The 12,302-nt window shown below is 46.2% G+C and overlaps 1 protein-coding gene across 1 annotated transcript; it reads right to left on the bottom strand.

Moving 5' to 3' along the window:
- Positions 1-860: 860 nt before the first annotated feature.
- On the bottom strand, positions 861-3,168 carry LOC146863326 (uncharacterized). Its single transcript, XM_085643355.1, has 2 exons — positions 2,990-3,168; positions 861-2,217 (listed from the first exon to the last, which is right to left on the bottom strand). The coding sequence occupies exon 2, from the start codon at positions 2,030-2,032 to the stop codon at positions 923-925; it is 1,110 nt and encodes a 369-aa protein (XP_085499481.1). The 5' UTR covers positions 2,033-2,217; positions 2,990-3,168; the 3' UTR covers positions 861-922.
- Positions 3,169-12,302: the final 9,134 nt, after the last annotated feature.

Genomic DNA, 12,302 nt, shown 5'->3' with positions numbered 1-12,302 from the left:
GTGCTGGTAGTGCAGCCTAACATGACATGTGTACAATTTAGCAAACCTGACCATAGAATGATTAGGATAACAGTAGATCATCACAAACAACCATCATTGCACCCTCAAGCCTCAGAGTCAAGAAGAACTAAAGTGCCTGTCACCTTTGGAAAACTCTGAAAAAGTGAAACAAGCAATTGGCAATGTTAAAGTGGCATACAGAAACCATACCCATACAGAAAAGTTTTTATTTAGCAAGGACACAGACAAAGCAGACAACAGGAGTAACTGTCTTTACTACATATTACCCAGATAGGCATCACAAGTTGACAACAGCAAGGCCAGTGGCCAGTCCATAGTTCAAAGGAGGCATATGTGTGCATGAGAACCTGCACAGGGAATGGGCATCCGAATTACAAACAGCAAGGCCAGTGGCCAGTTCAAAGGAGGCACATGTGTGCATGAGAACCTGCACAGGGAATGGGCATCCAAATTACGAACAGCAAGGACAGTGGCCAGTCCATAGTTCAAAGGAGGCACATGTATGCATGAGAACCTGCACAGGGAATGGGCATCCAAATTACGAACAGCAAGGCCAGTGGCCAGTCCATAGTTCAAAGGAGGGACATGTGTGCATGAGAACCTGCACAGGGAATGGGCATCCCAATTACATACAGCAAGGACAGTGGCCAGTCCATAGCTCAAAGGAGGCACGTGTGCATGAGAACCTGCACAGGGAATGGCTGACACCGTACACTGCCATGGTCAGCAACACAGCTAGGATGATAACAATGGGCAGTCCAGGCACCGCTGTGGGAGGGATAGGTTAGGGAGGGGGACTATTTCTCAGACTTGGCTGTCGGTCGAACTGGGAGGTGGCTGATTGACGGTGCCAGTTGGAGGACTGGACCTGGGAGAGAGAGGACCAGCTGAGGTAGAGGCATCAGTGGCTTTGTGAGCCGGAGGGCTGCTTGAACCTGGTGGTGTGGTGGCACGTGGAGGCGGAGACATGCTGCCGTGAGACACAGTGTGGGAGAGAATGTGGTGGGCTGCCTTTCCACTTCTTGGGGATTCGATAGGGAATGAGTGTCTTGGTAGGAGAGGGAAGTGGGGCAGGCACAACAGCCTCACTCTCTACCACAGGTGCATCAGGTGCAGGTGGTGGCCCTCCCTCTGGGGATCTGCTGGATCTGGTGGTACACTTAGCCTGGCTTTGCCTTTTCCCCTCCATCCCCTGTTGACCAGGTGAACCCCCCACAGTGCCCTCCTGTCCCGGTCTCACAGGGGTGTGGGTGGGAGTTGAAGTTGTGGGTGAATCTGCCTTAGAGGGCTTTTTCTGCGGACTCTTAGCAGGCACCAGCTTAACACCAGGCACGGCAACTGTTTGCCTGTCTTTGGGAGACGCTTTTGGGACGGGAGTGTCCTTGGATGGGACAGATTTTGAGGCATGTGAGCCTGAGGCCTGCCTCTTGGCTTGATGCCCCCGAGTGTCACCTGAAGGGCGTTTGCCATTGCGTTCCTGTGTGACCTTAGTTTGTTTGGGGGATGGTGTCTGCGCTCTGGTCCGCTTGGGGTGCTGCTGTTGTGTGCTGCGTGTGGTGTACCTGGAGCCTGTGGGTTGTGGTGTGTGGTCACTCTTATCAGATGTAGCCACTGGCAGGGTACTTGCCGAAGGGACTGGAGCTGGACTCTGAGCCTGTGACAGCTGAATGGCTCCATCACAGTAGAGGACAGTCCTGTGTAGCCCACCCACATCTGAATGAATGCCCACCATGAAGGCAACTACCTGTGCCAACTTGTTGTCATGGTCTTGGAAAGCATTCAGGAGAGTTGTTTGACCCACACACAGCTGGCGCAAAAGGTACGCAGCCTCAACACTCAGGGCAGCAGGGGAGACGGGGGCAGGGGCAGCGGTGCCTGGGGGGAAGGACACTCTTCCCTTCTTACTGATGCGAGCACGTGCAGCACTAGTGGAAGTAGCTGGGAGGGTGGGCACTGGACGATGTGTGGTGGAAGAGGAGGCAGATTTCCCACTCCCTGTGCCCGCCAACATCGAGGAGTCACTGCTGGCGTCAGATGACGTTGATGTTGGTGTTTCTGGGTGTTATTCCTCAAGGGCACTCCTGTCCCCCTCCGAGGCGCTGGTCAAATCAGTATCGGTGAGCTTGAGGGAAGCAGTCGTGCCCGAAGCTTCACCACTGGTGTCCGTCCCATGTCCTTCTGTGCCCTCGGTAGATTCTGCAAGAGACAGAGACGTAGACTCAGTTTAGTGCCATACACACAAACATCATATACAAGCAAAGCACAAAACAAGATGATGGTACCCCCATGTTGCACACAACCCTGTGCAGTCTGCATGTGCCACCCTAATTAAAAAATCTAACCACGCATGGGAACATGCACACTTGCCATTAATGACCCATGTGATGTCCACACAGTCAAATAGCTTGCCCGTGCCTCCATGTAACCTGGCATACAGATTCCTGTAAGCATACCTACGTGCCTGTAGGTGAAAAAGATGTACATCTCAACATGTTGTCACAGTCACATATGGAGTCACCATAAGGGGACAACACAGATACAGATTCCAAAATGTCATTTAGCAATGGCCGTGATCTCTAGCCATCCACCATGTTGTGCTTTGGTGCCCAACTACAGTTGCACATTGGCGTCAGATGTGTAGTTCTCACAATTTCGAGGTCAGGCACTGCACACATCGACGAAAGCACACTCAGCTGAGGCACACTGCCGTTCACTGTGCAGTGATGTCCATGACTCCCCTGATGCTGTGGATGCCATAAGGCCACATCTCAGCATGCAATTTCCAAGTCCATTACATTAAAGACACGAGAAAGTACATGTGGCGTAAATGCATGACAGCTGCACTCAACATAGAGGCCACTTACAAGCCATTGCATCACACGAGAAACATCACAGAGCTACGCACTGGCTCAGGGTTGGAATACATGCAGTCACTCACACCCAAAGTCACCCTTCTCAGAATACTCACCCCCAACTTGCTGTTGATGGAACCTCAAACGTCCATCCAGCTCCGGCTGGGTCACTGCCAAGATGCGGGACATTAGTGGTGTCATGCTCCTGCGTGCCGACCTGCCAGTCCGAGAGAGCAGCCCCAGCGTCACCTCTGCCACGTTTGTGCTCAGCTGGCAGATGTCATTCCACCTCTTGTGACAGTGTGTGTGCTGTCGGTTGGAGACACCCAGGGCCCGCACCTTGCATGCAATGGCCCTCCATACGACCTTACACTGGTGGACTTTTAGCTACAGGCATGAGAGACAAGGAGAGGAAATTTCAGTGACACTGGGTTATGTACCGCTGTGTCTCAGTACAGGAGCATGCACACACTCAGCACAGCTATTCAGATCTGTTTAGCAGAGACAATACAGCATGACGCATAGTACATTAGCATCAGATAATTGTATAGAAATGCATGCAGGTATGAGGATGGACGACAGTACGTGGCCATCTCATTAACATGCAGAACGCCAGCACAGAAAGCAAGGTGAAGATGGCCCACATTTGCAATGCAGTATGTGAGGGATCAAGACATACATTACATTGCAAATGATATTTTTGGGCAGACTCACTGTCTCCAACACTGCACACCCTTTGCATGACCCAGATGTACAGGAATACATAAACCAGGCCCCATGACTAAATGAACCTGACAGCAATCCCCACAGAACCATTCACATGGAAGGGTATGGCGCACAATCAAGGACTCTTTCTGTTCTGGGCCATGGAGAAGAGGCTCACCTATGGACATCATGATCCAAAAAAATATAATTTTGCCACCTCAGGATGAAGTTCCTACTAGTGGATCTCTAAGAATAGACGACTTAGAGCAAACTGTCGAAGCTTGCAAGACTTGCTGCTACTTGACAAATGCTCCTTTATTGGGCCCATCACCATAGCTGGATCACCTCCCAACACAGGGACGATGACCCCAGACTGCCCTGTCTGAAGACATAATAGATGGTGGTGGAGGTATCCGACAGAACTTGAATGGAGCTCCCTTGATGGAAAGGAGGAAAGCCTTCATGGCAAGGAGGACAGCCCGAAACTCCAAAATATGTGGGGGCGCTGCTCAAATATGAACTATCAGCCGCACACAGTGATGTTGCTGAGATGGGCACCTCTGGCAAATGAGGAAGTGTTGCAGACAACAGCAGCCTGCAGCTCCAGGTAGTTGAAGGGATGGCCTACCAACAGATTGGAGGACACATTTACGAGTGCAGATCAAAAAGGGCAGAATCTTAGAGCTGCACCTAGGCTCTCCAGAGTATGGAGGCATTTTCTGAGATACACATTTATACTTCTGGGCACTGATCATGAATCCCTATTCATGCAGATAGGTCATGGAACACTGACAGTGTTCCATACCCAGTGCTGAAACCCTCATTTTCACCATCCAATTCTCGAAGTCCATCATACATGGACACATGACATTCGCAGAAAAGCCATCACCTGGGGGAAAACACACAGGGCCCGATTCACAAAGGGCCTCAGCACTCATGGCGAAGGCCCCGCAGACATGGTGGGGCTCCCGTAAGTGTGGCGGGATCCCCACATTCCAGTTGCTATTTGCCCATGTCCCGCCCCAAACGCAGGCCCCGTCGTGACTGTGGGTCCTATGTGAATCGGGCCCACAGTGCTTTCATCAGCCTATATGAGAAAACTGTAAACTGATGGGGTTGAGATTACTAGTGAACCTCAGGTAGCACCTGTGAGTGGGTAAGGCTGGGAGATGGAAGTTGGCATCTTGGAGGTGCAGGGACCAACTAATCCCCTATGTTAAGAACCAAATGAACCTAACTCAGGGACAGCAATTTGGACGTTTCGTGCCAAATGAACAGATTCAAGAAGCAAAGGTCCTGGACAGGTCTAAGGATTCCGGCGTTCTTGAGGACCAAGAAGGAGGGAAAAATGCCCAAACTCTTTCCTCTGAGGACACTGCCTCTTTTTTTCACCAGTTATGCTACACAAGCACACATTAATTTTTAGTGGACACGGCGAGATTAAGTGATTTGCCCGGAAGACTTGAACATGCCAAGACTCAAACCTGGCTTCCCAGATCCAAAGTAGGCAGCTCTGGCCGTAAGGCCACATCCTCTCCCCTTTGGCTCTTTTGTTCAGCATGGCAAAAGTCTCCACATCCAAGGTTGAGGCGTGTGCCAGACATTTCATTCTAGTGAAAGTGAGGTGACCAGGAGGAGAAGACGGAAAGGGAAATGTGTAAGGATTTTGAAGATAGACCTCTGACCCTATTTTTAGCAAAGGAGAAAACAGTTGCCGGAGTCGCCATCTTCACTCAACAGTTGCATGTGCAAAATTGGGTTTGACAAAAAAAGACTCTCCTTCATGCACCTCTTTTGGCATTTGGGCGAGCCTGATCATAAACAATATGCCTCAGCAGAAAGTTACCAAAATATACAGCATTGCTCTGAGTCTTTCTGTTTCATTCCTTGAATTTTTCTTCAGCATTAAGGGGAACAGGTGAGCCCTTTGAATTTCAATGTCCCAGTCCTATTTGATCTGATCAGGAAATGCACCTTTTAACAGATTCATCATGAAAGTTCTGGTATTTCCCTCCTCCAACCCCTCCGGGATCTCAAGAAAGCATACATTGTTCCTCTGCTGTCAATTCTCTTGGTCTTCCAGCTTAAACAAAACATCAGACATGAGAGCTCCTTGAGAGGTATTTTGTGTCTTTAGAGTCAACCTCTGTCGCAAGGTTCTCCGTCTGGCCTTCCACCATTGTTAGTCAGTCAGCAATCTCTGCACAGGTTTTATTCAGTTTCTGGATCCCCCCTGTAGCTTCTTAAAAGTGATTATCGCCCGGCGACTTTCATTTCATGTTTAATCCTGCATTTGTTTAATAGACAAAAACATGGCCATAAGGGAGGGTTCCTTTGTCTCATAGGGTATAGCTCTGGTTCCGGTACTCGGGGTATCAGCATTGTTTGGATCGTGATCATTATAACTGAGCTGGGTGGCTGAGTAATCCCATTTCAGTTGTTGACAATTCCTCTTCTTATTCCCCTTTTTCTTTCTTCACAGAAATGTCTTTAGTTGCGTTAATCTTAGGTCCTCCATTGAGATACTGCTCTTTGTGTCAGAAAGATCATCATTACTTAAGGAGATGTTGCCTTGACTAGTAGAATCTGATTGATCAGTTAGTGAAAATAATTTTCACTAGGCACATCGGACGAGAGGGCTCCTTTCCGTTGCCGGCCATCAAATAGAGGCCTAGAGTTGATGAGAGTGATCAATTTCATCGTACCAATGTCTGTTCTTTTCCCCCTTGCCCCTCTCTGCTCCCTGAAAGGGGTCTTATGTTGGAGGATCACCGGCTATCACATCAATAGTACCTGTAAGTTTCTCCTGTTGTATACACAACCACTGATGCTTCGGTGGGGTAACCGGGAGCAGAAGAGACTCGAGGCATGCTTTTGGGATATTACTGCTACAACTATTCCCTACTCCTTGATTAGTCCTGCTCCAGAGGACCATAGTGCGCTATCACCTCTTACCTACGGAATATCATTTTGGGGGTCTTTTACATGGGGGAGCGCAAATAGGGCTGCAATAGATGGTTGTATAGACCCACCTTACATCTGCGCCACGCTGTGCATTGTCCTCAAGGATGTTTTCTCTTCTCTGGTCTCCTGTTTGCTTTTGCTGGGCCCCTCAGACAGTCCCAATTTCTTTGGATGGTTCGGATGATATTATTGAAGTTTCCGGCAGCGGTCCCTGCGGCAGCAGCCGCAGTCCTGTGACCAGCAAGCCTGTGGCACACGTCTATGCCCCCGGCCTGTCATGACTGCAGTGGAGTGGAATCTCCTGCTCCGTGGCGGCCAAAATCTGTAGCAAGCTGCGAAGCGATACAGCCACGCAGCGGTAGCAACAGCCTGATGGAATAGCTCAAAGTGCTCAGACCTCCGAAACCATGCAGCACAACTCAGTCTGGGTAATCGAATTCTGTGATGCTGAGGCATGGGAGCAGCGGTGAGTGATGCGGCCAGCTAGTCAAACGCCATCTTTACTTTTTTCACCTTGGTAGGGATTGGGTGAACTTCAAGGTCGTAAGCCAACTGGGGTGCCAGATGTACCTTTCTGCTGTACGTCATTCACCACAGGGAGCCTCACTGATGACAAATTGAACCAGTAGAGGCTGGTTGGGCTGGGACCACCACTAATCGATCTTGTTCCCCAGTTTTAGGGCATGCTAGAGGGCTGAGTGAACCTTGAGGTGGCCACGCAAACTCCCACTTTGGCCCAGACAGCAAACCACAACTCCAGTGCTCACTGAGGGGGTGGGCCTCCAACCTGCCATCAGCCATACGGTCCATCAGCCCCATAGCACTAAAGGGCCCCCTCACAGGCAGCACTACTGGGTCATCAGTCACTTGGACTGGTCAGAACCACACTAAAAGGATGCAGTGTTTCAGTTACTCTTTTCAGTGCATCCTGAGATCTGAAAAGGCCCCAACATCGAGAGAACAGAGAACCAGGAAGTGGAAGGATTCTATAGATTGCAGAGTACATAAACTTCGCTCCCAGCTATAACCCTGGAGCTATTGCACAAAGACACCCCTCTGTTTGCCACAGCAGCATTGCATGTGGCACAGTCTAAGATAGCTTTGATATTATTGTTATATATACTCTTCTTTCAGCATGCTGTTCCAGACCTTCGAAGAAATGTGCTAACAGTGGAAGCATGCAATAGCAGCTGTATCGAAGTGTCAAGAAAAGGGTGGTCCTATTAATTGAATTATGGCTAAGTTAACAGATACCCAGCCGCCATTTACAATTGAAAGGAAAAGGGTTATCTCAAAGGGATTAGCCAAATTCAGAAATGGAATGTGCAGTGTATTACGAAGACACGTTCAGGTAGATTTTTAAGCTTTATTCTGTCATGAGGCATAGACTACCAACTCTTGCTGCCAGCCTGCTGTTACACCAGGAGCAAACTGTCTCAACAGAATGCTGCCATGGAGATGGAATAGCAAGCGCATGCAGCACAACTCAAAAGATCACAACACATCCCCCTTACAGAGGAAACAATAAGAAAAAGAACAAATTAACAAAAACAATAATGTAAGTAAATCTTGTACAATATCAACAACAATATAAATTCAAATACAATTTCATGCAAAAATAAGTAAAATGGAGAAATAAGGACATTTCATAATCCTTATACCTTAACGGAAGTCGATGAGTTCTAGAAGGGTGAGATGGAGAGTCTCTATTGGAAAGTGAATCAAAAGTTGGTGAAACATCTGGGCATGATGCAAACATAGATTTATCACCATGGAACTTTGCCAACCGAGACATACTCCACTTACCACCATTATGTACAGTGACCACATTTCTGTAAACAGCAGTAATAACAAAAAGGTCCCATGTAATCAGTGACCCTTTTTTTGTGCCAGCGTGGTCTCTTGACCCAAACCCATTCGCCAACCACCCATTTTAAAGTTTTGGTGGATTTTTTCTCATCAAATCTTTGTTTATACGAGTCTTGATACATTTTGATTTTACCACTCACCTCTTTCTCACTTAAAAGAGGACCTTACCTTCGATTGGAGGTAACCAATTTGGATTGAGTTTAGAAGAAGCAACCCTGCCACGTAATATCTGAAATGGGGACCTCTGCAAAACACAGTTAACAGCAGTGTGATGAGCCCACCATGTGTCTCTTAAAATTCCTTTCAGTGGAAGTCTTGATACCACAGCTCTTTGCACACACGCTTTGACTACCCTGTTCATGCGTTCTGCCAATCCATTGGCCTGAGGCGAATACAAAGCAGTTCTCTGATGCACTATGCAATACTCATTCAAAAATTCATGCATTTCCTGCGAAACAAACTGGAGCCCACTGTCAGTGACAATGTACTTTGGAACTCCTTCAGTAGCAAATTCAGCTTTAAGAAAAGCAATGACAGTTCTCGTACTTACTGAATTGACACACCTGGTAGAGACCCATTTAGATGAATAATCCACTAAAAGAATCACAAACCTATCTCCAGGGCTTAATAGCTCAAAAGGACCCATCAGATCTAAACCCAGTTTCACCCATGCTTCCTTGGGAACATCAACAGGAGAAAGTGGAGTATTGTTGACGATCCTGGACTTATCACAAGAGCTAAACTCATTGCATTCCTTAACTACTTTCTCAACCTGTCCATCCATTTTCGGCCACCAGTACCTTTCACACAAACGAGACTTAGTAAGACCTCTTCCCAGGTGTCCTTCATGGGCTAAATTAATTAGCTTAAATCTAAGTCCATCAGGAGGAATTACTCTTTCACCGCGCATGAGTTGTCCATGAGAAAGAGTGAGTTCACACCTGACTGCACAAAAGGGAAGTAAATCAGAGTCCACACTTTTGCTATTAGGCTAACCTTCCACAACAAAACGTGTTAATGTTGGAAACAAAGGATCCTCTAGTCTGAAACTCTCCCATTCACTCTCAGGAATGGTGGACTCCTTAACCCAAGCAACGCTGAAGGTATCATTGTCAAGGGAATTCTCAGTGTACTCAACAAGTAATCTTGACAAACAATCTGCCACCTTGTTAGCCTTGCCTGGAAGATATTCCACAGAAAAGTAAAACTCTTGAAGACCTTCACTCCAACGCTTTAGTCTCGGAGTGAGTCTTTCACTTTCCGTAGAGGAGAACACTTGCACTAAGGGCCGATGATCAGATCTGACTACAAAGGGAATGCCCCATAAATAAAACTTAAAGTGTTTGATCCCCCACACTATGGCTAAAGCTTCCCTTTCAATGCAAGAGTATTGTTGTTCCAGTTTCTTTAATGCCCTGGAGGCAAACGCCACAACCCTTTCCTTTCCACACTCCACTTGTGAAAGTACAGCCCCTAGACCACTCAAACTTGCGTCAGCAGTGAGAATAGTTTTCTTCTTGAGTCGAAATGACCCAAAGTAGGCATTTCACCAATAGTTTGTTTGACAAGACTGAAAGCAGAAGCACACTCAGGGGCCAAGCAAAATGTACTCCTTTTTTAGTAAAACTCTGATAGGCTCCACAATGGAGGCAAAACCTTGATTGAATTTAGAATAAAATTCTGCAAGTCCCAGAAAGGACCTAACTTGCTCTTTGTCAGTTGGGGCAGGAGCATCAACAATACTTTTTGCTAGGTCTAATTTTGGTTGAATGCCCTCCCCCGATATCACATGGCCCAAATATGTTACGAAAGACACGCCAATTTTACAATTCATGCGATTGACAGTTAAACCACTGTCGGCCAGTCTATGAAGAGTGCTTCTCAGAGTTGTATCGTGTTCAAGGTCATCTTTGCCATAAATTAAAATGTCATCCTGAAAAAACATGACATTGGGAACTCCTTTCAAAACCAATTTCATTATTCCTTGAAAACAAGCAGCTGCAGAGGCTAATCCAAATGGCATTCTGATAAATCGGAAAGGCCCGAGTGATGTGACGAACGATGTGAGGTGTCTGGAATCCGGATGGAGGGGAACTTGATGGTACGCTGAAGATAAATCTAAAACGCTAAAAACTTTTGCACCATCAAGTATGGTAATCGATTCAGAGATATTGGGAAGTGGTTGACGATCTACCCATATCCATTTATTTAGGCTTCTCAAGTCAACACACATCCGAATACTCTTCCCTCCATCCTTAGGGGCCAAAACCACTGGGGCCAACCATTCTGAGGATTCAATTTCCTCAATAATATTGTGGGAAACTAGTCTTTTGAGTTCACACTCAAGAGGTATCAACATCATATTGTGAACATTTCTGACTTTAGGTACAACTGGTAAGGCTCTTTCCTTGAGTATAATTCGGTGCTCAAAATTTTTAAGTAGACCTAAATTATCAGAGAAAACCTGGGGAAATTCATCAAAGAACTTACTAGATGATAAATTGTGGTCCACTAACATAACTTGTTCAGAAGGACATCAACCATTAGGGTTCAAAATAATGCCCAAGTCTCTTTTGTGGCTCCATCCTAGGAGGTTGTCACCACGTTTGGTCACATACATTTTTCCAATTGTCTCTCTACCTTTAAAATGGATTTTCAAAATGACATAACCTGTTACATCTATATGTGAACCTCCATAACTCACAGGATTTATATCCGGTTCAAGATCAGGAAACGTCTTGTCCCAAATTTCATTCCCAATCATAGTAAATGCGGAACCCGAGTCAGCTAAAACAACAAGCAATTTATCCCCAATCATCACGTCACATTCTGGCATGTGAATATGTTCAGCATCTACTGCACCATCATTTCTTACACTTAACATTGTGGTTTTGGTTGAGACATTTGAGCCAACATTCTCATGCGTGACATCGATAGTGCGTACTCTTCCTCCAGACTTACATACTCTTGCATAATGACCTTTGATTCCACATTTAAGGCAAGTAGTATTCCTAGCATAACATTGGGGATAATTGGAAGAATGATTGTTACTACCACATCTGTAACATTTCATTCTCAAGGAGTCTGAAAATGTCTTTGGTTTAGGACCTCGGACAATTTTGGACACATTATCAACAAATTCATGAGGATGACTAGGAGAAGGACAAGATTCTTTTTGGGTTACTTCGTGAATACTACTCAGTGTCGGAGTGTCATCAGGAGTAGATTTTTGGGCTTTCATTTCTTTGACCCAACCAGATGTATTTTCCATTCCTTCGACAATGGCTACAGCTTCTTTGAGTGAAGGATTTTTTTAAAGTTTTTCTTGCACTCTGGAGCTGTTAGAGGATCTAACAAGTTGGTCACGAATTAGTGAATCCGTTAAATCACCAAATTCGCAAGTGCGAGCAAGGGTTTTGAGTGATGCTACATAGTTGCCCACTTTTTCATTGTGTTCTTGGACTCTCATGAATAATTTATGTTCTTCTAAGACGACGTTAATGCGAGGTCCGAAATATTTTTCCAACATTTTCATGGACATATCAAAAACATCTGAAGCATCACCACTCCCTTCACCAATAGGAATTGGGTCAATGCTCTCGTAAATATTGCGTCCTGCAATCCCTAGGTTATGGAGAAGAATTGCTTGTTTTCTGTAAGCTGAGAATTCTTCACCACCAATCGCAACTAGGTAAGAGTCAAATAATAACTTCCATCGCTTCCAGGGTAAAAGCGGTTCACCTTTTTCGCAGAGAAACGGAGGTGGTTGACTCATGCTAGTTGCAGACATGGTGAAGTTCAAATGTATTGTAAGGTGAAAGAAATAAATTAATAAATACATTCTGCACCGTCAAATAATGTGTAGTTAAAAATTGGACTACTACCAGCATA

Source organism: Triturus cristatus, chromosome 2_2, assembly GCF_964204655.1.
Source record: "Triturus cristatus chromosome 2_2, aTriCri1.1, whole genome shotgun sequence".
Taxonomy (NCBI): Eukaryota; Metazoa; Chordata; class Amphibia; order Caudata; family Salamandridae; genus Triturus; species Triturus cristatus.
This window is presented reverse-complemented; position numbering and strand designations above follow the sequence as displayed.

What these genes read in the sequence shown, in the direction of transcription:
- LOC146863326 (XM_085643355.1), bottom strand. Translation starts at nt 2,032, where the DNA reads ATGTTGGCGGGCACAGGGAGTGGGAAATCTGCCTCCTCTTCCACCACA.